Source organism: Fukomys damarensis, unplaced genomic scaffold (assembly GCF_012274545.1).
Source record: "Fukomys damarensis isolate Sample0158 unplaced genomic scaffold, DMR_v1.0_HiC HiC_scaffold_34, whole genome shotgun sequence".
NCBI classification, from domain to species: Eukaryota; Metazoa; Chordata; class Mammalia; order Rodentia; family Bathyergidae; genus Fukomys; species Fukomys damarensis.
In genome coordinates, this window is record NW_022900946.1 from 21742449 (window position 1) to 21768493 (window position 26045).

Below are 26045 nucleotides of genomic sequence, written 5' to 3' on the forward strand. Positions count from 1 at the left end.
GGGGCGCGCCTGGGCGCGCGATTCGGCACGCTTCTGGCTGGGATTGGGAAGCGGGCCCTGGGTGTGGGGCTATGGGCAGCACCTGGTCTCGGGATAGGCGTGCGATCCTGCGACTCAGGCTGCCGCCGCCAGAAAGCAGGAGGCGGCGCCCAGAGTTTGGGGTGGCTCCAGGGCTGGCGTTTTCGCTCCTGGAACGCAAGGCCGCGCCTGATATTGGGGGTCGCGCCCGCATTGGGGATGGGGGCTGCGCCTGGGGTTCGTCTGGAATGGGGGGGGTCGCGCCTGGTGTCAAGGGGCTGTGCCTGGAGTCTGGAAGGTCGCACCTAGGGCTCGGAAACAGTGCCTAGGGTCTGGAGAACGCGCCCCAGTGGGTTCGGCCCCTGGAGTCATCTGGGCTTTTGAGTGGGGCGCGTTGTGCCTGGATGGAGGGCTCCATCTGTGATCGGGGAACCGCGTCTATGGACTGGGAAGTTGAGCCTGGAGTAGGGGGGTGGCATCTGGGGGCTGAGGGGTCGCTCTCCGGGTAGGGGAATCGTGTCTGGGGTTTGGCGGGTCGCGCCTGGGGTAGGAGACCGTGACTGGCTTCCGGGGAACGAGTCGGACTGGGGGTGGTTGTGGCCGTCTGGGGTTACCTGGGCTCCAAGAGGGTGGTGTCGCGCCTGGGGACCCTGCCCAGCCCACGAGTCTCGGGGCCGCCCGACGGCGGAGGCGACCCGCAACGCTGTTTGTCGTTTTAGGTATCTAAAGGAGTTTAGGACAGAGCAGTGCCCCCTGTTTGTGCAGCACAAGTGCAGCCAGCACAGGCCATTTACCTGTTTCCATTGGCATTTCCTAAACCAGCGCCGCCGCAGACCGCTCCGCAGGCGCGATGGCACCTTCAACTACAGCCCCGACGTGTACTGCTCCAAGTACGACGAGGCCACCGGCCTGTGTCCCGACGGTGACGAGTAAGTGGGGCTCCTGTGGGCCACCGGAGGGTGCCTCTCGCTGAATGGGGTCTTGACCCTTAGTTGCCAGGGGCTTATCTGGCATCTCTGGAAGGAATGTATTTACAATTCCTTCTCCAGTGATGGGGGAGTCACTTACCCATTTTTAGGCCAGTTTGGGTTTTATTTTTTGGATTTAGTTTTTTGAGACCGGGTCTCAGTGTGTAGTTCAGGCCGGCCTTGCACTCACTACTGTATGTAGCCCTACAATTCCCAGCAATTCTTCTACCTAAGCATCTTCAGTGCTGGGATTACAGGCACGTGCCACTACACCCAGCACAGGCTAATTTGGGAGGGACGTGTGTGTTGTAGGAATAACTCTTATATAATTAAAGCCGATTTGACTTCAATTCCCACTCAGTTTCCACCCAGTCCTCCAAGTTTCCTTCCTTAGAACTCCCCTTAGGAGATCTGGCTCTGAGGTTTAGGACTGGTTTGCAGTGGTCAGAACATGTGCTCATACTATAGAAGTGGTCTGTAGTATTTCTTTTCTTGCTGTTTTTGTGTTTTAATTTTGTTTGTTTGTTTTTGGTACCAGGGATTGAACTCGGGAGCTTGTGCTTGCAAGGCAGACAGCAGAACCACTGAGCTAAATCCCCGGCCCTTGTATTTTAATTTTTAAGAAAATCGATAGGAAAGTTATCTTATTTGCGGACTCATTTACGTAACACTTTCAAAGTTTAAGAAATCAAGTTTTTTTTTTAACAAGTTTCTTAATGGTGTTATCAACAGATGTCTTTATTTTGAAGTATAAACATGGAAAATCGAAGTCAGACTGTATCCACAGAATGGTGGAACATGCTGTCAGGATGGTTTACCTTCTTCCTGTGGGCTGTTTGAGAAGGGGACAGGTGGCTCAATCTTACATAGAAGTGAGGTGGCAGTCACTCTTAGAAAGGATCTCATGTTTTAGTGCTCGCCCATTTTTTTTTTTTTTAACAGCACTGGTGATTAAACCTGAGCTCCATTGCCAGCCTGTTTTATTTTTCATTTTAAGGCAACAAAGACTGGCTTTGAACTTGCACTCGATTTTGTCTCAGTAGCTGGGAGTACAGGTGTTTGCCACCATGTTTGGCTTCAGTACTCTCCCTTTTGAAGACATTCTGTCACCCTGTTGCACTTGAAAACCCAGCATACAGTCTGTTTTCTGTTCTAAAAAAAATACCAGAGTAGACTTTTTTTTTTGGTACCAGGGATTGACCTCTGGTCCTTGCTGGTGTGAGGCAGGTGACAGAACCACTGAGCTAAATCCCTGGCCCAGGGAGTAGACTTTTGATGGATGGTTATTCTAACAACTGGCTGGCAAGGTTTTAATGGACACCAGTGGTTATATAGTTGCTGTCAACACATTGAAGACTAAACTCAAAAATAACGTAACCAATTCAGGCATGGTGGTACACTCTTGTAATCTAGCACTGTGAGAGGCAGGAGGATTCTGGTGATGTGTTCAGGTCTCCCCTTGGCAATTTAGTGATTTAGCACATACACACACCCCACTTTTTGGTGGAACCAGGGATCGAACTCAGGACCTTGTGCTTGCCAGGCAGGGCACAGTGCCACTGAGCTACATCCCCAGCTCAGCAAGACTTTATTTTTAAATTAAAAAAAAAAAAGAGGATTGATGATGTCACTCAGCATGAGGGCCTGGGTTTAAACCCCAATGCTCCCCTCCCCCCAAAAAAGTAGCTAGCTCCATTTTGGTTAAGATGGTATTCTGCTGGAACTGGGCTTGGCCAGGGATTTAGCTCAGTGGTGTCACTGCCTACCTTTCAAGTGCAAAGTCCTGAGTTCGATCCCCGGTACCAAAAAACAACAAAAAAAACTGTGCTTTTTAATTTGCTTTTTGACCTATTCTCTCCATGTTTGTGTGTGTGTGTGTGTTTTGAGATAGGGTCTCATTATGTAGTTCAGGTGGGCCTTGAACTCATTATGTAGCCCAAATTGGCCTTGAACTCATGGCAGTCCTGCCTTATCCTCGAGTGCTGGGATTACAGATGCGTGCCACCATACTTAGCTTGAGCTACTGCTTCCTTAAAGCACTTCTTTAAAGACAAGTGACTGTCTAGCTGAGACCTGGTCACAGTCCCCAACTTCCTGTGGTCTCTTGGTCATCTTGAGACTACTGCTGCCTGAGCCTGGAATAGGAATCCATGGGAGTACGAAGACCAGAACCTTGCTTGTCTGACCCCATCCAAGGCCAGCATGAGGCCTACTTGGAAGTATATTCTCTGGTGAAATTTATAATACAGAAAGTTTCTCTCTCTCTGTTTGTTTAGTTTTAGACAGGGTCTAGCTATGTACAGTTAAGACTGCCCTTGAATTCACTGTGTAGCCCAGGCTGGCCTGGAGCTCTTTGTGATCCTCCTGCCTCAGCCTCCCAAGGGCTGGGATTACAGGCCTGTGCCACCATGCCTGGCTCTTCTTTGTTTCTTTTCTCTCTCTCTCTTTTTTTTTTTTTTGTTTAGTACTGGGGATTGAATTAATGGCCTTCACGCTGAGCTACATCCCCAGCTGTCCCCCATTTTTTAAAAATTTGAAACAAAGTCTTATTAAATTGTTAAATTGCTCAGGTTGAGCTTGAATTTGTGATTGATCTTCAGCTTCCAAAAATGCTGGGGTTACAGATAGGCATCACTGTGCCTGTTTCTGTGTTTTGCTTGTTTGTTTTGTTTTTGAGACAAGGTCTCACTGTGTAGCCCAGGTTGGTTGGCCTCAAACTCTGGATTCTCCTCCCTCAGCTTCTCTTTAAGCTGTGAGATTACATGAGATTACAGGTGTGTGCCATCAAGCCCAGCAGCAATTTTCCCCCGCTTTCTTTTCTTGAGACAAGGTCTTACTATGTTGCCCAGGCTGGTCTTGACTCCTAGGCTTTTAAGCCATCCTCCCACTTAAGCCTTCCTGATAGCTGGGACTGTAGCTTTGCATCAGCATGCCCAGCTCTTCAGGTGTTTTGGATTCCAGAGCTTGGATGTCCTGGTACTGGTTCAGCCCATTGCTGTGCATCAGGTGGTTTCCAGATATTACCTGGGTGGAAAGTGCTGCAGTTAACACCTACCTGTAGGTAGTCATCTTTAGCTATGCTGAAGAATTAATTACATAATGTGCAATTATTACACATATTAACATGCAGCTTACATGACTTGCAGCTTATCATTGAGCAACAAGCAGGACTAGGATGCTTTTTTGATGTTTTCTATTTGATTGCATCCTGTGTACATCTGTAACTTGTAAAAAAGAATCACATATGGTCTTTTTAAAGATTTTGTTTGTAACTCTTATTGAGCACATGAAAAGGCTTGATTCAGACCTTCAGGAAATATTTGACGGGCTGCCTCCCCAGGAATCTCTCTTGGCTATTTCTGCGCCTTTCCTGGAAGAGGGACTTTCCCATCAGTGCAAACAGAATATCCAGAGTGTGCCCTACTGAGACATACTCTGGGTCATGCCTGGTTGTCATGGAAATTGTAAATAGATACTATCAGTTTCCTAGTTCTTGAAACTTCTAATTTGGGCATATGCACTACCGACCTATTATTGTCATCATTACTATTATTGGTGTACAGTACTTATATCCCCCATTTTGAGACAGGGTGTTGCCAGGTTGTTCAGGCAGAATTTGAACTTGCAGTCCCCTCCGCCTCAGCCTCCCTGAGTCCTGGGTTTACAGGCATCTGTCACCTGGCCGGGCTCTGCCCTTTTATTTTAAAATAAGTATGTATCAAAGAGCAAAGACTCAACCATTGTTGCAAAACACCATCCAGCCTTGTTGTTGGGGTACAGTGGGGACCCAGGGAAGGTTGACCCCAGGGCTTTTACCTCTTGATGGGCACACCTGCTGCCATCCCCCTCCTGTGGCTCTCCCTTTCCTCGTTGGTCACCCTCTTCCACCCCCTAGCTTTTATCCCTCCCATGGTGTCCCAAGTGTTCCACTTGACCTTCATGGGCAACCCATCAACCCACCACTGCCCCCTTTCTTGAGTGTCCACTCATCCTCTCCTGCGGGAGCTCGTCCTCTCTGCCCCCTCGGTTCCTCCCTGGTGAAATGCTTTTGTTCTGGTGGACACGCCCCTTCCCCAGCCGGGCCGTGGTTGGCCTCCAGGAGTCACGTGTGCCCGACCCCCTCCCCCACAGTGGGAACCAGACCCCTAGGCGCCAGCCTAAATCTTGGTAGTTCCTGGCAGCGGGTGGTCGGTGCCTCGCCTGCCCGCGTGCTGTTTCTCCGACTTGAAAGAAAAATTCACCCTTTTGCGGAGGTTTCTGGGTTATTGGGAAAATTCTAATAGCCACAACTCTGCAGTACACAAAGTAACCATCCTTGCTAAACCCTCCAGTCGGAAGGCGCTGCCCCTTAGGGGTGTGTCCCTCCAGACCAGCCTTGCTGGCTTTTTGTTGTTTTTTTTTTGCTTGTTTTTTGGTAGTACTGGGGATCAAACTCAGGACCTTGCTGTTTCGAGTCAGGCACGGTGCCACCACCACCGAGCTAAATCCCGGGCCCTTTATCTTTGTTGTTAAGTAAGAAATGGGCTCACCCCACTAATGCAGCGTAATGTCCCCAGCTGTCATGTAGGTTTTCCTTGTTTTTTAGGATTCCTCGTGGTGAAGGGCACACCTCCTCTTCCTACTTGCCCTGTGGAGCCCTTCCAGCTCCCTGCTTGGGCATTGTGCAGCCCCTTGTCAGGTGGGCTGTGGTTCTGAGAGACTGAACTTCCTTTCTGGGTTTTCATTTCTAAGAAAGCCTTGTGGTGTGACTTGCATCATACACATCTGGCATCTGCTATCTCCACGAAGAGACCTTTTGCAGTACTTCATGTGAATAGGTACAGGGACTGAGGTAGGGTGAGTACTCCGCTCTCTGCAGGGTGACTGAGCTGTGGTTTGTAAGCCAAGGTCAAGGCTGAGCAAGGCAAAGCCCCACCAGTGGAGTGGCATTTAAGAGGGCCTGTCCACTGGGAGACATATGCCAGAGGATCACAAGTTTGAGCCTGGCCTGGGCAACTTAGTGACTTAGCGAGACCCTACGTTTAAAAAAAATTTTTTTGGAGGGTACTCTGGCAAAAGGGTCTCAAGTCTGAGCAACATAGGGACTTAGACCTTGTCTCAAAAAAAAAGGGGCCAGGCAGGATGGCATACACCTGTATTTCCAGCACCCAGGAGGAGGATGGCTGCCAGTTCAAGGCCAGCTTAGACTATGTAGTGAGTTTGAGGACAGTGGGAACTACATAGAGAGACACACTTTTTAAAAATTAAGATTGGGGGCCGGAGATTTAGCTCAGTGGTTCCACTGCCTGCCTTGCAAGCACAAGGTCCTGGGTTCGATCCCCAGTACCAAAAAAAAAAAAAAAAAAGTGGGTTTTTAGTGGCCAAGAAGGTAACACTTATTAGTTCCAAATACTGCACTGTTCTCTGAACTCAGTCTCTGTCTCCCCATCTTACAGGATGGGGGTCTAGACTAAGTGCTGAGTTTTTTTGTGAGCCTGGCCACCCTAGCAAGTGCTCAGAAACAGGGCCACAGCCCCTGCCCATGGCAAGGGGGTCAGGAGGCCAAGCTCGAAGGGTAGTAGCTCCATGTCTTTAGATTTGAGATTTTTTTTTTGGTACTGGGGATTGAACGCAGATCCTTGTGCTTGTGAGGCAGGCAGCGGAACCACTGAGCTAAATCCCCAACCCTTGAGGGTTTTTTTTTTTTTTTTTTGGAGTAGGACAGTTTATTGAGAAAGATAGTTTCTGTCTGAGAGACACAGAAGGAGGACCGACCAGTAAAAGCGGGCTGTCCCTAGCTTTGAGAATTTGCCCCTTTCTCTGCCTTGCCATTTGGGCTTTTCAAGGTAACTGTCACCAGCCTGGAGTCTTTTGCATACGCCTGCGACCGCGTCTGGGTTTTTGATGCCACCCAGAAGCACCTCAGTCTCCATGCCCCAGGAATGCTGGAACCTTCCACATCATCTCTATTGCTGTTCTCACCCTGGGAGCACATGGCCCTGGGTCTGTGGTGTGCTGTGGTGGTGCCCCGTCTGTGCCACCTGCCTTCCGGTCCTTCTTTTCCATGTTCCTTCCCTAGTATGTCCAAGCCTGTCTCTCCCCACACGTGAAAAGCACCAGGATGCTGGATGGAGAGGCCACAACCCCTTCTCTAGTAATGTCTTGTCAGGAAAACAACACAGGCTGCATGCAACACAGACATGAGTTTAAAAATTTTCCTCGGCAAACCAGGAAGGATGATTTCATGGAGAGTTGTGTGCTTTTCTGTTATGTATAACTGATGGGTTCAGTGTGGTCTCAGTCCTTGGGGCAGGTCCCAAATAAGGAGATGGTGCTCCTTTATTAACATTCATCCTGCCGGTCAGACTGAGTCAGTGTGAAGTAGAATCATCTGCCCCCCCCCAGGTGCTCAGGGTACACAGGTGAATCTTGGAGGGAACCTCAGGTGCCCAAGAACCAGGTGGAGCGTGTTTGTCCCTCTGCTTCCCAGGTGTCCCTACCTGCACCGAACGACTGGAGACACGGAGCGCAAGTATCATCTGCGCTACTACAAGACAGGCACGTGCATCCATGAGACAGACGGGCGGGGCCACTGTGTGAAGAATGGGCTGCACTGCGCCTTTGCACATGGCCCCCTGGACCTGCGGCCGCCTGTTTGTGACATTAGGTGAGGAGGGTGTCTGCATGGGGACCGGCTCTCCTCCCTCGTGCTTCCACTGGTCCAAAGCCTCTCTTTCTTTGAATCCCAGCTTTATTTCTAATGAGGAAACTGCTCATCTGTCCTAATTGTTTCCTTCCCGTGTCCTGTCCTATGGGCACTCACAATGAGGTAATAGAGCGATCCCTTAAAGGCCGATGAACCCGGTATCCACCCACTGATACAGCAATGTGAATCCTTCCTAAGCAAAACTCAACTCTTGCATCGCTGGGACTTGGGTTGGGATTATCGTTTCATGCCAGGGCTGTGCCCATTGCTGTGGAGACCCTACCTCGAACCCACCAGGTAGTGCACTCTATTAACTGACCCAGCCAAGTGGTTCTGGACCCCCAGGTCCCAATGACTTCTTACCTCCAGAAGGCTTGGGACCCTGTGGAGCTAATGCTGTGCTCTTGGTCTCAGGGAGCTGCAGGCCCAGGAAGCCTTGCAGAATGGCCAGCTTGGTGGTGGGGATGGTGTGCCTGATCTGCAGCCTGGGGTCTTGGCCAGCCAGGCCATGATCGAGAAGATCCTGGGTGAGGACCCCAGGTGGCAAGGTAAGCCCTCTGCTTTCCCTGAGGCCGGAGGGAGTCATGGTACATGACAGAGTTGTCGCCTTTCACACGAGCGCTGCTGGGGTCATTTCTGTCCTTAGCATGACGCAGATCAGATGGGGAAACTGAAGCTTCTCAGCCCAGTATTAAACCTGGCTCCTGGGGTATCAGGTAGCCAACTAGGATTTGAGCCCATATGTCCTTTTTAAACATTTTTTTTGAGGCAGGGTTTCACTATGTAGTCCAGGCTAGCCTCGAATTTGTGGTGATCTTTCTGCCTCCCAAATGCTGGGATTTCAAGTGTGCACCATCACACCCAGCAAGCTCAGGTGACTTATACCGGTTTGCTCCAGTGTCTCATTGAGGTCAGCTTTGACTGCCCTCTGGGCTGGGGGTGCATATCTGGCTTACAGCAGCGTCTAGATATCCTCTTCCAGTGCTGGCTGGTGTTCACTATGGGTACCTGCCCCTTCATGTCAGAAGGTTCTGTCTTACTCTAGCTCTGGGGCTCTCTACATGGTGCGTATGTCAGCAGCTTTTGGATCTCTGGATCTTGCCTAGAAGGGGGTCCTTAAGCCTGAGCTTAACCCTGGCAGGTGCCACATATGGTGGTTATGAGCAGCAAAGAGTTTTTTTTTTCTTTGTTGTTTGTTTGTTTGTTTTTGGTACAGGGATTGAACTCAGGATCTTATGCTTGTATGGCAGGCGGCAGCACCACTGTGCTAAATCCCTGGCCTGTCTTTGTGTTTTTGAATCCGGCTCTTGCACATGCTTTGCAAGCACTCTACCACTGATCTACATCCCCACTGTTTATTTTGAGGTAGGGTCTCAGTAAATTGGCCAGGCTGGTGTCAAATTATTGATCTTCTGTCTTAGCCTCCCAGGTAGCTGTGACTGTAGGTGTATGTCATATGACCAGCAGCAGCCCCCGCCATCTGTCTCTGTCTACCTGTCTGTCTTTCTCTTTCTCTCTCTCTCTCTCTCTCTCTCTCTCTCTTTCTCTCTTTCTTTCTTTGACACAGGGTCTCGCTATGTGGTTCAGGCTGGTCTTGCACTCACTATATAGCTCAGGCTGGCCTTGAACCCTTGGTAATCCTCCTGTCTCAGCCTCCTGAATGCTGAGATTATAAGTATGAACCACCATGCCTGGCTCTTTCTTTTCTTTTCTTTTTTTTTTTTTTTTTTTTTTTTTATATACCAAGGATCAAGCTGAGGACCTTGTGCTTGTGAGGCAGGTGGCGGCACCACTAAGCTAAATCCCTGGCCCTTTTTCTTCTTTAATGGTGGTAAAATAACACCCAATTTACCACTTTAAAGTGAGCCATTCAGTGGCATTTAATGCATTTACAGTGCTGTGGAACTGCCCCCTCTGTCTAGTTCTGGAATATTCTCATTACCCAGATGGAAAACTCATACCAGGAATGGTTGCGGTCCCACACCCCCAGCCCTGAACCTCCTGCCTGTGCCTGTCTGCACATTGCCTGTCCCACACACGATGTGGGCAGCAAGGTTTTAAGAAAAATTCTAAATCATGCTGTGTCCCCTCCAGCTTTTTCACAGGTTAAACAATGCTTTAAACCATAGGTGTCTTGGTGGCAGTGGGTTCTCTTCCTATGTATGGTTTTCTTCCCTCACCAGAGTGAAGTGTCCGAAGTCTGTGGTCCAAGGATGGGTTAATAAACATGACTGAAGTTTTTCCTCATTCCTCTCCCACTTTCACCTCTTTCCTGGCTACCCTACTTTTCACTCCCCTAGGCCTTTACTCAAGACCCCCGCCACCTTGAAATTCAGGCTGACCCTCTTTCCGGCCTCAGTGCCAGGCAGTGCTGATAAGCTGTAGCCTCTGTTACACTGTAGCTTTTGGGCAAGAGTTACGGACACTGCCTGCCAGGGACCCCCATCTCCAAGTCCCAAATGGGAACCTGCACAAGCCTGTCTCCAGGCCAGGGAGGTGGACACGGACTTTGAGCTCTTGGGTCAGGATGTGGGGTGGCAGCTTTGTGCCACCCACGTTCGGTGCCGTTGGCTTCAGCATTCTTGTGTTCTAGTGTCAGCCTCCACCTCCAGACAAGTGCCCAGTCCAGTGCCAGGGGAGGAGGCAGTCCTTATGCCACTGTTTTGAGTGCTCAGTGCCACTGGGAGAGATCAGCTGAGCAGGAGGAAAGAAAGGAAGGATGAGGCTTTTAGGAATCTTCTCCCATCTGACTGCTTTGAAATGATCCCTGCCGTTTTTTTTTTTTAAGTAGGTGTTATTCTGGGTGCAGTAGTACATGACTAATTCCAGCTACTCAGGAGGCTGAGGCAGGAGGATTGCAAATTCAAGGCCAACCTAGACAACTTGGCAAGACCTTGTCTCAAAAAAAAAAAAAAGGGAATGCAGACAACCATGAAGTTCTTGGATTTAGTCCCCAGACCCCACATCACTGGCATCATGCCATGGAGTGGGACATTACTACAGTCAGGGTATCTGCATGGCCTGTCATTATTTTATGTTAGAGTTAAAGACAGCCATTTAAAAATACACACTTTAGATTGAAGATATACTCCTAAGTGAAATAAATAAGTCAAACATGCGTAAATACCGAATAGTTTCCCTGGTGTGAATAATCTGCAATAATACATAAGATCCTAATAAGATTACTGACATTTAGAAATGGGAAGAAAGGAGCTAAAGGTGTAGGGAAGGTGGGATGGGTAGGGGAAGGGTAATAAGGGAAAAGAAAAAAATGTGAGATAATGAAAAGATGGAAATAAAGTGTCTGTAGATGTGGGGGTGAAGGGAGGGTAGGGGTAAGGGGAAAAAATGAGAACCAAGACTTGTCATGTAGAGGTACAAGATCCCAACAATGAATGTAACTGTACTGTATCCCTAAAATGTACCAATAAACTCAATTAAAGCTGAAAAAAAAAAATACACACTTTAGAGATCGGGGATTTAGCTCAGTGGTTCCGCTGCCTGCCTCACAAGTGCCCAAGTTCAATCCCTGGTACCACCCCAAAAATAAATAAAAAAAAATAAAAGTACACACTTTAGGGTCCAGGGATTTAGCTCAGTGGTTCCACCACCTGCTTCAAAAGCACAAGGACCGTAGTTCAATCCCTAGTACCCCCCAAATATGTACTTTAGTGGGTATTTATTTACTTTGTGGTATGGATGTCGAATCCAGGGTACTTTACCACTGAGCTACATTAAGCCCTTTTCATTAAGGTTTCATTTAATTTCTTAAGATGCGTAGGCACGACATGGAGTTTTGATCCTCCTGCCTCAGGTTCCCTCACTGCTGAGATTATAGATATGCAGGGATGGATCTAGCTATTCAGTGGGTTTTAATATATTTGCAGAGTTGTTCTGTGATGATTTCTGTCTAGCTTGAATATCTTTATCATTCGGAAAGGAGATCCTGTCCTTCAGCCCCTGTTACCTTGGCTCCGTTTTTCTGTCTGGGTTTCTCTGTCACGTGTCTCCTTATGGAGTGGCTTTTTCCACTGCATGTTGGTGTTTCAGGGGTTCATCCACATGGTAGCAGTCGTCACCTCCAACCCACAGCTGTGGGTTGACCATTTTGGTGGACCATTTTGATTTACATACTCCTCTGTGGGTCGACAAACAGGCTTTTGATCTCTGTATAGTGTGCATTTTATGATCAGTGTCTGTGAACCTGTTTTTCAGACACCAACTTTGTGCTGGGCAGCTACAAGACAGAGCCATGCCCAAAGCCTCCACGCCTGTGCCGCCAGGGCTACGCATGCCCACACTACCACAATGGCAGGGACCGCCGGCGGGACCCCAGGAAATTCTCATACAGGTGAGCTGGGACCTGGGATGTGGGACAGTTCCCCTTGGTTCGCGTTCACTGTGTATTGTGGTCTTGCTACTTCCAGGACTGTGTCTCCCTCCACTTTGGTCAGATTTGGGGTGTATGGTTGTGCCTCCAAGTCCCTACTGTGACCTGTGCACATGTGTTGAGGGGTAGGGTGCTTTTCCAAGCCTATTTTCCCGGTGCTACCCACTCCTGGGTTTCTCACAGTGAGGCCTTGATGTAGACACTGTCACCCTGTTCTAAAGACAGAGCTTTTTGGAGGCAAGATGAAGACCCAGACATTTTTCTCAGGGACAGATGGGTATCAGTGGTGAGGCTTAGACCTCTTACTCCCCAGGCTCTTACACAGTGGCTCCAACATGTCCTTTAGTTCGGAGCCCTCTATCAAGCAGTGGGGACCATGGTTGGGGGTCCCCTGAGACTGCTCTGGCTACTGTGTGCTTCTCTTGGTACCCCAGGCACAATGATAATGATTCCCAACTTAAAGGCTATCCAGCCATTTCTCTTTCTCCCACAGTTGGGGTACCTCTGGCTTTCTTGGAATGGCTGGTAGCCAGGGTGTAGGGTTCTTGAGGTTGAGGCCTGGTCTGGGTTTAGACCCCCCTAGGACTTGTGCACTGTGTGGTCCTGTTTTTTTCCAAAGCCGGTTTCTCCTCCTCTGACCAGCTGCTCTTCTCTTTTGGCTTTAAGTCTGCACTTGGAGGCAGAGTTGGGGAGATGTGGCCCTAACCATTGCCGGTCCTTCTGAGGAGCCTGTTTAGGGAAGGAATGGAAAATTATGTTTTTGAAAAAGGTCTCATAGGTGAGAATTTTTCCTATAAATCTAAATAACAGTGAATCTGTCAGAGTACATGAAGAATGAAGATTTTGGTGACTCAGAAGATTCAGTTAAGATTTTTGAATTGTGGGATCAAGTCTCAGGTTCTATACTTTGCGACAGTATCTGGGATAGAGCCCTTGGTACCTGCCCAGATCTTGGTGCTTGCTGTTGTCACTTTGGGTGGCTCTGACTCAGGCCTGTGAAGCTCTGTGAATAGGGGACCCAGGACTTTTCCCGCCGTGCTGGCTCTGCTTGGGTATACCCTCTGCTCTCCTCTGTCCCCCTTAGGAGGGAACTGGTCATGTCAGAGGTGCTTTGGCCACATTTAGAAAGCCCGGGGTACACAGAGGATGTGTCCTTGAGCGTCCCCTGGTGACTCTTCTTGTCCCCAGATCCACCCCCTGCCCAAGCGTGAAGCACGGTGATGAGTGGGGTGAGCCTTCGAGGTGTGACAGTGGGGACACCTGTCAGTACTGTCATTCCCGCACGGAGCAGCAGTTCCATCCTGAGGTAGGCACTGGGTGGGGCTGGCCAGGTGACAACTCTGTAGTTTCTGAGGTTCCTAAGGCCACCCTCGGCTCACCGACTTACTGGAAGGGGTCCCGGGACTCAGGCCTTAATTCGCACTGGGAGCAGGTCAGAGTTGGCCAGGGAGGAGGCACGGGCGGCTCTCCGCTGGAGTGGAGGAAAGCATCTGCTTCTCTCAAGTGACACACCAGAGCACAGGGCGTGTTGCCAGCAGGAATGTTCGCCCAGCCTTGGTGTCCAGGGCTTTTATTGGGTGTGGTCTTCCAGGCTGGCGCACTACCTGATGGCTATCTCCAGCACCTACAGAGGTCCAGCACCATCTTGTGGCCCATCGCCTTACCAGTTACTGTGGCAAGATAAGCTGTCTGGCCACTCCTCGCCTTCATCCCAGAGATCATCTCTGGGCGGGATGTTCTGGGCTTGAAGGCTCCTCAGGAGGTGGGCGGGGGCTGTTTGTCCTCAGGAAAGTCCATCTGGCCTGCTTGCTGAGTTGTTTGCTTTTGAAATGTGGATGTGTGGGGCTCCCTGCAGGGCTCCCAAGGCTGCAGAGGAGGTGGGGATGGGGATCCTGGGCGATGAATGTCTCTCACCCTGAGTGACATGGCAGCACAGCTGGTCATGGAATAGATGCACGTGTACACTTAACACACATTTCTTGAGCACCCGCTATATACCTGACACTGACTTAGTTGCCCTTTCTGAGAAGGTGTAAAGTGGGGGAGTGACTTTGCCTGTGATTTGACAGACAGTAATATAGGTTCAGCCTCATCACCCCTGATTGCTCCCTGGCTGGCCAACAAATTCTGTAGAGAAGAGAGATTTCAGGACCAATGGCACACGGTGGAGGAGCAGTGTGTTGGTCAAGCTTCCTTCATTAAAAAGAAAAGATGGGTTTAGACGGTTTTGGAGGTTTGAATCTAGTCAATTGACCCTGTTTCTTTATTTTTTTTTGGTACCGAGTATCAAACTTGGGTCCTTGCGCTTGAGAGGCAGGTGGCGGAGCCACTGAGCTAAATCCCAGGCCCCAGCTTGGTCTTGTAGAAACCCAGGTTTGATATTTTATTTTTACTTCCTAGATCTACAAATCTACAAAATGCAATGACATACGCCAAACTGGCTACTGCCCTCGGGGTCCTTTCTGTGCCTTCGCACATGTTGAAAGTGAGTAAACCCTGTTGGCTGATCTCAGGTGCCATTTGGACACTGTTGCCTTCAGTGACTACAGATTCTGGCTCGGGTTGTCTGGAGAGGGATGGAGAAAGTGAGTGGGAGCTCGCACGAAGGTCCTAAGGATGAGAGAGTGCTCATTTAGGCTTCCAGGGTGAGAGGCTAGGCTCTCTAGGCTTCTGCTCCTTCCTCAGGCCTGGGCATACAGACTTCAGAGGGACCCTTGACTCCAAAGTCTTCTGGGGCCCCAAGACCAGGGCCTGCCTCCCAACATATCTGGCTGGACCATCTCCTCCTGGGAATCTGGCTTTTGCATTGTATCTGCTTTCCTGGACCTACTGGGCCTGCCATCCCACTGGGGACTAAATAGTACTATCCATGTGGAGACGAGGGGCACTAGAGATTCTGGAATGCATGCACTGCCAGGCTCAGAACCTTGGGCCTCTGGTCCCAATGGTCTCTCGAGAAGAGGCCCACAGGGTCCTTCACAGGGACCCCTTTCCCCATATCCCGAGGGCTCCTCTCAGCTTCTGAGTTTGCCATCCAGGTTTTTTGAATGTAGTTGGAAACTCAAAATTTACTTTCTGTGAGTGGGAGGGGCTGCTATTCTCATTCAGAGTTCAGGCACTAAGACTTGATTCTAAAGACTGTGCAGGCCCACATGGCTCCCTGATCTTTAGTCTTAGCTGTCTTCTGCTGGCCCTGGAGAAGGGTGGTTGTTAGGAGACTGTGCAGCTGTCAGTTCCTAGCTCCAGAGGTTTCAAAGCCCCCAGGTGTGTTATTTTACCAGTGGTCCCTCAGTGCCTGCTGCCCACCTTTCTTGGCAGAGACCCTTGGGACAGCAAGTGACTGGGGCTGCCGCGATCTCAGCTCTGCCAGCAGCGCCTCGGCCCATAGTAGCCAGCCTGGAAATGTAAGTGGACAGCATGGGGAGGAGGGTGGATGTCACTGTTGGGGACTGAGATGGATGTGATGTCTGGATGATGTAGTTGAAGGCAGTGTGTAGCTGGTGGTGGCAGTTCCTTCTAGAAGGATCTAGAAAAATCCTGGCCATATTCTTGCCTAAGCTGAAGCAGGGCAAGCTGCTGGTATGCTGGCTGTTGGGCAGCATTTGCCTTGGCAAATGCAGATGCTCTGTCCCTGCTCATCTTTGCCGAGTCTGCTGTGGGTGCTTTCAGGGCCCTGGAATGGTGAAGGTGATCAGCAAACAGGATAATCTGGCGTGGGTTCCCCAGCCCTTGTCATCCCAACCTGTCAAATTTTGGGAGAAGGGTTATCTATCCAATGGGCGTTACAAAGGATGACAGACAAGCCTGCTTCTTGCTGTGCTACTTAGAAGGACTCCACGTGCTGTGCTGGAGTGGGCCTTGCAGGGGTGACTAGCCATAGCATAGGACTTCAGCCAGTTTACAAAAACAGAGCAAAAACTAATACTGGCTTTAAAAAAATTTTTTTGTACTTGGGACTGAATGTAAGGTGTCTGCACTGAGCGTGGTAGGCATGGTAGCACACACCTGTAATCCCAGAAATTTCAGGAGGCTGAAACAGGAGGATCACAGCAAGTTTAAGAGCAGCCAAGGCTATGTAGTGAGCTCCTGCCCAGCCGGAACTACATAGCTAGAGCCTGTCAATCAATCAGCCAATCAGAAATACAATGAGCAGTTCAGTGGCTCCCGCTGCACTCTTGGCTCTTCTGTTGGGTCAGCAGTAGGACTTTGTTGCTGAGCTGACCTCCCTGAGGCAGAACCAGAAGATCAGGAAGCTGAGCTGCACTGCCAGGACTGCCAGGACTGCTGGGGCTGTTGGGGTTGGATTTTGATCCTATAGGATCTTTTTTTTTTTGTTTTGTTTTGTTTTTGGAGACAGGGTCTCACTGTGTAGTTGAGACTGACCTGGAACTCACTATGTAGCCCAGGCTGGTCTCGAACTCACAGCGATCCTCCTGCCTCAGCCTCCTGAGTGCTGGGATTACAGGCGTGCACCACCACACCCGGCCCGATCCTATAGGATCTTTAGAAAACGTCAGACCCTAAGAACACAAAAGATCTCAGTGTAGCTCTCCCTGTCTGAAACTAGAAGTTTCCCTTGAAAATGGAGACAGTGTAATGGCACCAAGGGCCACTGCTTGTGCTCTGAGTCTCCACCTCTGACTCCAGACCTGTGTGTGATGGAGAACATGGTACCTGTTCCTGGGGCCCAGAAGTCCTAGGTAGGGGGTGGAAGGCGAGTGAGGATGGAGACACTGTTGGTGAAAGTATCTGTGCAGCAACAGCACAGGGTTGCCAACATCCCATGGTGCAGGAGGGGACAACAGGGAGGGCCAGGATGTACCCTGCCCAGTGTTCGCCTGGTATTCTGAGAATTTCGAGGCCTCTATCTAAATCCCGTGGGGGAAGCAAGAAGGACCCAGGCTGGAGAAGTTGAGTTGTTCTGCAGCTTGTATCAGGTGAGAAAGAAGGGCAGGATGGAGCCATCAGGCCTTGTTTTGTCTGATTAGTGCCAGCGTGGACATCTATGCTTTCCTGACAGGGCTCCTTGGTGATCCCTCTGGGCCCTCCTACAAACCAGGAAGAAAGGAAGGACAGGGTGGTCTGAGCCACTGCTGCAAATTCACCTGTCATAAAACAGGTGTAAAAATCAAAGACTCCTCAGGCCTGAGACAGTCCTTATGTTTAGTTTTGTTTTGAGGGGCTTGAACTCTGACCAAAACCTTTGTTGGAACCAGGCATGGTAGCACATGCCTGTAACTCTAGCTACTTGAGAGGCTGAGGCAGGAGAATTGCAAGTTTAAGGCCAGCTTTAGGAAGACCCTGTCTCAAAATAAAACATAAATGTTGCTGGGGATGTAGCTCGCGGGTACAGTGCTTGCCTAGTATGCATGAGGCCCTCGGTTCAATCTTACCAAAAAGAAAGCAAGAAAGGAGTAAAAGGAAAAGCTTATACATGCATATGCCTATTGGACCTTCATAGAAAGAAAAATGAAAGCCCAAAGACCTGGGGCTCAGACATTTTAACAAAGAACAGTAAGTTAATAGGAAAGCATAGGAGAGAAGCTAAGGGGAAAAGCTGGGCATGGTGACATATACCTGTAGTTCCAGTGATACAGGGGAAATAGAACTTCCAAGTTTGTGCTCTCTAAAATTAAAGAATGAATTCTAGGAACAAGGGAGGTTAAGAGTAGGAAGAATTGCCTGGCATGGTGGCGTATGCCTGTATTCCCAGCACCTGGGAGGCAGAGGCCAGCCTGGGCTACATAGTGAATTTAAGGCCAGCCTGAACTACACGGCAAGACCCAATCTCAAAAAACAAAACAAAAGAAGCAGAGGAGACCAAGGAGAAAGAGTTTAGGTCTCTAGGACAACAAACTTTGGAAAACTGGAAGAGAAGGATCATTTTAATAAGGTTTGTTATGCAGACTCAGCGTCAGCGTCCAGTGATGAGGAGTCCCTTTCCTTCCAGGGTCACCTTCGCAAAAGGATGGTGCATGCTGCCTCAGGGCAGCAGGGCAGAGCTGGAGCTTTCCCTGCCTGTGCTGTTTGCCCCTGCCTTGACTCACAGACGTCCCCATGCAGTGTGCTGCACTGAGGATAGCGTGCTCTGACCTGCAGCCTGTGCTCCTTAGTTTCAACCTGAGCCTTCACCATGGATAGAGCCTCACTTGGGGTGGGCCAGCGTGGGCATTCAGGGCGTGTGGGTCTTGTGCCCAGTGGTCAGAGACACAGACATGACATGGATCTCAAGAACTGGCGGAGAAGATGAAATTTGAATGTCTTTTCTGCTTCATATGCCTTGAAGAATTTGTATTTTCTAAATTGTGAGCAAAGCTTAGGTCCATGTCTATTGGCATTTCCTCCCTGCTTTTTCCTAGCATGAGTGGATTTTCTGTTTCAGGCAAAGCGAAGAGACTCACCTGCAGATGGCAGCCAGAAAGCCAGTGACCCCGATGGCAAACAGGTAAGGTGCTGTGGACGGGCTTCTGGGGACCTTTCTGGCTGCGTGCATGGTGCCTGGTTCGGACTTCCCTGCGCAGTTGCTCCTGCTCACTCTTGACTCATGTGGGTGATGTCTGTTGGATAATTATCTTTTGTTTTCTCTTTTTGGTACCAGGGATCAAACTCAGGATATCCTGGTAAGTGTGAGGTCCTGAGTTTGATCCCCGGTACTGGAAAAAAAAAGTTCTTTTGTTTCCATGTTTCCTTTTGATATAGGGCATATGAGATAAGGGAAATGTTACTCCCAACCTGCTAGATGTCCAACGTGCCAAGTTTATGTTCTCTAAAATAGAAGAATGAATTCTAGGAACAATGGAGGTAAATAGTAGAGAGAATTTATTGAGCGAAAGATAGCTTCTGTCTGAGAGAGACAGAAGGGGTCCTGAGTGGATGGCTGGGGACCCCACTTCTCAGGGGATTTTTATGGAGCGAAGCCACAAGGTAAGGTGTGGGTATAAGGTGGGACAAAACTGTAGATAACTGATACAACTAGAAGTATAGTCGCTTAGATAATGTTGATCCAGTGGAGAATCACAAGATGGGTATGAGGTGGGACAAACAACCAATAAGATTACAACAAGAATAGTCATTTTAAAAAAATAGTCACTTAGGCAACACTTATGGGGATCAAATGGGGCTGGGGATTTAGCTGAGTGGTGCTGCCACCAGCCTTGTTAAGTACAAGGTCCAGAGTTCGATCCCCAGTACCAAAGAAAACATGCAAAATGGGGATCAAATGGGGAAGCAAGTCAGATGGACCCAACAAGGGTTTTCTGAGCAGGAATGAGCTAGGGAGGTTTTGGTCCCCCATTGATACCTATATAAAATATCAGTCACTGCTGTTATGTAGATGTAGTTGTAGTTGTTCGTCTTTTTCTTTTCTTTTTTTTTGGTACTGGGGATCGAACTCAGGTCCTTGCGCTTGTGAGGCAGGCAGCGTAACTACTGAGCTAAATCCCCAGCCCTGTTCCTCTTTTTCTTGAAGTCTGATTTTCAGTGAATGTGCCTCTGGCCGCGGTTGTTTTCTGTGCTTTTTCTAGTTAGGCCTTGCCTAACTGTATATAATATATGTAATTAATTTAGCTGTCTATAATACTTTGTTTTATTGTTTAAACATATTTGTGTTGTAACTTGGAAAATACAGAACATTATGTGAGGAAGTATAGGATGTTCTTGTTAAGGCTGATGTATTAGTTAGCTATACCTGCTACAGGAAAGCCCCACTGAGGGGAATGACTTAAATAATGGACCATTTCTCATAGTCCTGGGGGTTAGAAGTCCAAGATCAAGATGGGATGAGGGCTGGTTTCTCCTCATACCTCTCTCCAGGGCTCGCAAACGCTGTCTTCTTGCTGTATCTTCACATGGTCATTCCTCTGTGTGTCTGTGTCCTAACCTCTTCTTTATTTTAAAATTTATTATTTTTTTTGTTTTGTTTTTTGGAGACAGTCTCACTATGTAGTCCGGGCTGGCCAAAGCATCTTCCTGAGGGCCAGAATTACAGGCATGCACCACCTCACCCAGCCCTAACCTCTTATAAGGGACACCAGCCTGATTGAATTAGAGCCCCCCAGTGACTTTATCTTGACCTAACTGTGTCTATAAAGACTCTATTTAAAAAAAGACTGTTGAAAGACAAGGTCATATTCTTAGATCCTGCAGGCTAGGACTCCTACATATGGATTTGGGGACACCATTCAGCCACGTCTGCCCTCATGAGTCTCGCTTGGTCTCCCAGCGGGTTGTGCCCTCCCCGCAGGAGTTTCCCATTTGTAGTATATGTCCTTGTGCCTTGAGGTTCCATTTCCCCTCCTCAGAAGTGCAGCAGGGGCTTTGCACATCCCTGGCCGGAGACTTCTTCCCACTGACTTCCAGGTGTTGGTTCAAATTAAGTTGCCTGTTGTGAGAAACAGGTTTTTTCTTGACACCATTAACCTGAGCACTCAAGGGAAGGTGGTTTTTGTGTTTTTTTTATTCCCCTCCCGAAAGAGTAGTGAGTGCTTTGCAGGCTTCTGGTGGTCTGAGGACAGGTGTGGCCTACCAGCAGTGAGCTGGGGACAGACACTCACCTCCTCCCCTGCCTGAGATCTTTGCATTTAACTCTGTGCTTTCCACCTCTTCTTCATGTTCTTGCTGCCCCGCGCAAGGGCATCTCACTAAGGAGCTTCTGCGGCTTCTGCTTTCCCATATTGAAGCTCCCTGGCACCCTGCCTTTTGCCATCTTCTGCCGTTTTCCAACAGCTCAGGTGACCCTTCACAGTTTTTAGCAAACAAATATTTTTTAATGGAAGATACTTACATTATTTTAAAGATACTGCACCCTTAATAGGTGATAGCATAATACAAATACAACTTCTATGCCCATTGGAAAAACAATTCATGTGACTCACTTTATATGGTGACGCCCACTTTAGTGTGGTAGTCTAGAATCAAGTCCTCGGTGTCTCTGAGGTCTCCTGTGTTTACTACTAAGAACTTCTGAAGCACCTTTTAAAGATGAGTGGTAGAAAACCTGGAGTGGTGACATGTGCCTGAAATCAAATCTCAGTCCTTGGTAGGCCAAGGCAGGGGCAATTGAGAGTTAGTTCAAGGCCGGCCTGGACTATATAATGAGACCTTGTCTCAAAAAACAAAAACACAAGTAGCCGGGGATTTAGCTCAGTGGTTTCACCTCTTGCCTTGCAAGTACAAGAACTTAAGTTCGATCCCCGGTACCAAAAAAAAAAAAAAAACCAAACAAAAATCACTGGGCCAGGGATTTAGTTCAGTGATTCCGCTGGCTTCTCACAAGCGCAAGGTCCCAAGTTCGATCCCCGGTGCCAAAAAACAAAGCAAAACAAAAAACTTGGGCGACTGAGACTGGAGGGTGGCCACAAGTTCAAGGCCAGCCTTAGCACACAGTAGTGAGTTCAAGACAGCTGGTGACAAGTGCTGGTGAGGATGTGGAGAAACTTTTACTTGTGTGCACTGCTGGTGGGAGAGTAAGATAGTGCAGCCCCTTGACAAGACCCTGGAGGTTCCTCGTAGTTACAGAGAGGATCACTGTATGAGCCAGGAATTTCACTTGTGGATTTATCCCCAGAAGAGTTGAATGCGAGAGGGCTGGGGATTAGCTCCATGGTGCCTCACAAGTGCAAGGTGCTGAGTTTGATTCCCATTACTGGAGAAAAAAAAAAAATACAGCGAAACACAGTGAATTGAAAGTGAGGACTCATTCACAGCAGCATTATTCATCGCAACTAAAATGCAAACAACTCTAGTGTCCACTGGTAGATGAATGCATAATGAAAATGTCTGGATCCGGGGATTTAGCTCAGTGGTGCTGTGCCTGCCTCACAAGCACAAGGTCCAGAGTTTGATCCCCAGTACCACAAAAAGGTTGAAATTCCAAATGGCAAGTTGAGGGGCGCAGAGCCTCCTTGAACATGATCATAACCCAGGATGGTAGCCTCTCAGTTGGTAGGACATGAGGTCCTAGCTGTCCTGGGTGGATCTGAGCCCACACGAGTGGGTTTGGTTCATTTCTGTGGCTGTGGACCTTGGCTGGGCTCACTTTCAAGGAGGGGTTTGAGAGGAGACCAGACTGCTGGGGGCATCCCAGCCATGAGCTGTGATCCGGTCTGTTACTGCAGTTGGCTGTCAGAAAACGTGTTTGCCCTCTAATCTAGGTAATTGTGTTCCCCCTGGTGTGGGGGTCACAGGCACCTTTGTAGGGCTATTCCTATGGGAGGCCCTATGATTGCTTCCTGCCTGAGGGAGGAGTCCCTGACGGGGGCCTGGTGAGGCCCACATTGTATTTCTTTCTCTAGAACTTGAGATTTCTAGCATCCCTTCACCAAGCTGAGATCGTAGGTGTGCTGTGGGTGTCTGCTTGGGAAGAACAGGGTACCCAGTGGTGGCTTCACCCAGGGCCGGGAAGAAAGTGGTTCCCTGGCTTAGCAGCAAGTGGTGGAGTAGCTAGGCCCCATCCCAAACCTTCCGGGTGTGCCGGGTGGCAGCCCCCAGCCCCAGGTGTGCAGTTTGAGATCATTTCTCTCAGCACCCATCTCCAAGGCCCTCTGCTCTGGGTCGGAAGCCTGGGGCCAAGGATGTGTCTGAGGGAAGTGACTCTGTGCTAGACTCTGTCCTTTGTGAGATCTACGTTGAGTTTTTAACATTCTGAGCAGTTATTTTTTAACTCAAAGTAGTGAAGCCACCCACTTTGTGATCCACCTCGTTGCATCTCTCCACCCACTGCCTGAGGGTATTTCCTACATTTTGAAGCAAAGCTGAACATTGAACCATTTCGGTTGCAAAGATGTCCGTGTGAAACTCACTCTGATGCGGCTGTGACTATCAACTTGATGGGCCCTTGCGGTTAGCGTTTCCTTGCTCAGCTGCCGTGGGGGATATGGCTTCCCACCACTTTGTGGTTCATTTTTGTTTTTCTCTTAGACCGTGACTTCCATGTTACGGGTACTTGGTATTGTATCACTGCTTTTTATTTGTTATATAAAAAATGGACATGATAGGAATTGCTCCACTTTGTACTTTCTTTGATGGGTAAGGACGCATAGGAAGGCCCAGGGGTGGGGTGGTGGCACACACCTGTAATCCCAGCACTCAGCCAACCTGAGCTACGTAATGAGTTCAAGGCCAGCCTGATCTCCATAGTGAGATCCTGTCAAGAAAAACAAAACAAAGCCAGGCATGGAGGCTGAGGCAGGAGGATTGCTGTTTGTTCGAGACCAGCTTGGGCTACATAGTTCCAGGTCAGTTGCAACTACATAGTGAGACCCTGCCTCAAAAAACCTAAATTAAATGAAAGAAAGAAAGACATAAGAAAGGAGGCATAGGGGCTGGGAATATAGGTCAGTGGCACCGCATCTGCCTCCAAAGCGCAAGGTCTTGAGTTTGATCCCTGATACCAAAAAAAAAAAAAAAAAAAAAAAAAAAAAAAGAGGAAGCATAGGAAGTAGTGTTCATGGCCTTCCACTCAACCCCCAGGACACCTGGACAGGCTCAGAAAGATGCTGGTATTCGGCCTGACCCATTTCTGCCCCTGCCGGATTGATTTGAGAAACTCAGTAGACATTGTCCAGAAAACATTCTCCTGCCTGCAGTAAGGTGGCGAGGACAGTCTGTCACGGCCAGCACGCTTCAGTGCACAGTTCATGTTGCCTTGCAGTACCAGAAGGCTGTGCTGACGTGAGGCTGCTGTCCTCAGAGCAGAGCCCTCGCTCACGTTGTTTGTATGTTTTTGAACAGAACCATCTCGCTGTGTTCTCAGTGGTTCATCCATTGGCCCCCAGCATAAGTTCCAGTGTGGCATCCAGCCTGGCGTCCAGCACTGGCTCAGGTAGCTCCTCCCCAACCGCTCTGCCTGCCCTCCCCGCCCGTGGCCCCATGCCGGACCCAGCTGGCAACACCGTGGAGGCTGTCCTAGGTGAGTCCTACCTTGCTCTTTCCTGCTGCTGGCCACCACTGCACCTGCAGTTATGCAGGAGAGTTCAAGAACGCTTGCCAGATACGTGGTTTTGGTGGCCCTCTTGCCACTCTGGTTGTGTCATACTCTGGCCCTGGGTATGGTGGGCACAAGGGAGCAAGGATCTCAGCCACCTTGGCTACCCTAGAATCACAGAGGGCAGTGCCTTCTGCCCAGTGGCCATTACAGAATGGGGGGAGATAATGAGAATGAAAATTAAGGGAGGGGGCGGGGTGAGCCCTGGAGCCAGCAGACACAACTGTCACTGCTCCTGGCGATAGGCTTCAGGGTTCTTCAGCTGCCCAGAGTCGTTGAGGGCTGGAGGGCAGGACGACGGCTGAGATATGCTGGGAGCCGGACTGTGCAGGAGCCCTGTGAAAGTCAGGTGGCACAGGGGGTGTGCAGAACCCAGGTGTGGGTGGATAGGCACCCACCCCACCTGGAGAGGCCTTTTCTTTTTCTTTGCAGCACTGGGATTGGAATCCAGGGGCTTGTACAAGGTAGGCTCCACCCCCAGCACTTTGTAAATTTTGAGACAAGTTGCTTAAACTGGCCTTGAACTTGACATCATTTTGCTTTAGCCTTCTGAGTAGCTGGGATCACAGGACCACGTGAAGGCTTTTGTGAGTGGTAGATGAGGACGCTTTGAGATCCTGTATTCGTGGTGACCAGCACCCAGCTGACTCCAGCATATTCTTTGTTCTGACAAGGAGGGACACAGAGAAGGCAGGTGTTGTGGTGACTTCCAGAGTCCTTTGTTGTTAGTCGGCTCTGGCATGGTCCTGGCCTGTTGGGTCCTGGCACATAGCCTTCGCTTCATACATCCATTCCTGCAGGGTCGGAGAGGGGCGCAGTGTGGGGTGGGGATATGGAGTCTGGAGCGTGGCGTAACACATGCCATCTGGGGACGAAGTGAGTGTAGGCTGTAAGTGCTGGTGTCAGTGATCCGTGTCGATGCGTGAACCAGTCAGGTGGCCAGCCCTGTGAGGGAACAGGTGTGACGTTTACTGTCCCACGAGAGTGCTGTAAACACAGCCTCACAGGCTTCTCAACAACTCACTGGGACGCAGGTTAGATGTGCTGCCCTCAGTTTTCCCACATGCCAGTCAGGTACACAAGCTCTGTACCTCAAGAGGACATAAGAGACACTCTTGTTCCCTGTCCTGCGCACGAGGGAAGTCGGGAGCTAGCAAGGTGTACTGCTGAGGCTCTACAGCCTCAGTCCTCAGGTCCTCATGGCTGTGCACACATGACTATTGTCTTGCTGTCTTTTCTTGGAATAGCTATAGCCTTTGGCATGTTTGATGTGGCTGGGTCTTCTACCCTACATTTTAAAAAATGGTTTATTCATTTATTTATTACTAAGAATTTAACCCAGGATCTCACCCAGGCCGGGTAAGCGTTTGAGCTCTGAGCTGTATGTCCAGCTTCTGCCCTGTATTTATTTGGGTAGATTCTCTTTCTTCCCACCCTTGCAAGGGTCACTTTTCCAATCCACCTCCTGTGGCTTCAAGTCGCCCCCTCAGCTCTGGTATGCTTATGTGGGCCCCACTGTGGTTCTGTCCTGTCTGCTAGAGAACCCTTTATAATTCAGTGCTCCTCCCAGCCTCACAAGGCCATGGGGCAGCAGGTGTCTCTGAGGAGACCACCACCTTCCTGCTGTGGGGTCCAGGGACAAAGGTGGTCCTTGCCAACCCTGAGGCACCATATAGCAAGGTGGTAGGATCTGGAATTACTCTAAACAGGCCTGGCTGCAGTTCTAGTTTCGTGTAGTGACTGTATCTTTTTTTTTTTTTTTCTTTTAAGTTTTTTGAGACAGGGTCTCACTATGTAGTCCAGGCTGGTCTTGAACTCGGCCTCCTGTCTCAGCCTCCTGAGTGCTGGGATTATAGGTATGTGCCACCATACCCAGCCCCAGACGTTCTGTAGCACATTCTTCCATTGGCACAAGTATTTCCTGAACCAGCTACCTATAGATAAGGAGATGCAGGATGCTTTTTCAGGGTCAGCATTGCCTTTGTTTGCACACAGTATTTT

At 49.3% G+C, this 26045-nt stretch overlaps 1 protein-coding gene across 1 annotated transcript in view; it reads left to right on the plus strand.

Annotated features, from left to right (window-relative positions):
• The first annotated feature begins 71 nt into the window (after positions 1–71).
• Positions 72–26045, plus strand: part of Unkl (unk like zinc finger) — a 37513-nt gene continuing 11539 nt past the window's right edge. Inside the window, exons 1-10 of the mRNA XM_010620785.3 lie at positions 72–259; positions 528–947; positions 7456–7632; positions 8086–8219; positions 11887–12022; positions 13250–13367; positions 14462–14546; positions 15380–15465; positions 18444–18506; positions 23792–23969. Coding sequence (XP_010619087.1) covers positions 72–259; positions 528–947; positions 7456–7632; positions 8086–8219; positions 11887–12022; positions 13250–13367; positions 14462–14546; positions 15380–15465; positions 18444–18506; positions 23792–23969 — 1585 coding nt within the window. The remainder of the gene's footprint in view (positions 260–527; positions 948–7455; positions 7633–8085; positions 8220–11886; positions 12023–13249; positions 13368–14461; positions 14547–15379; positions 15466–18443; positions 18507–23791; positions 23970–26045) is intronic.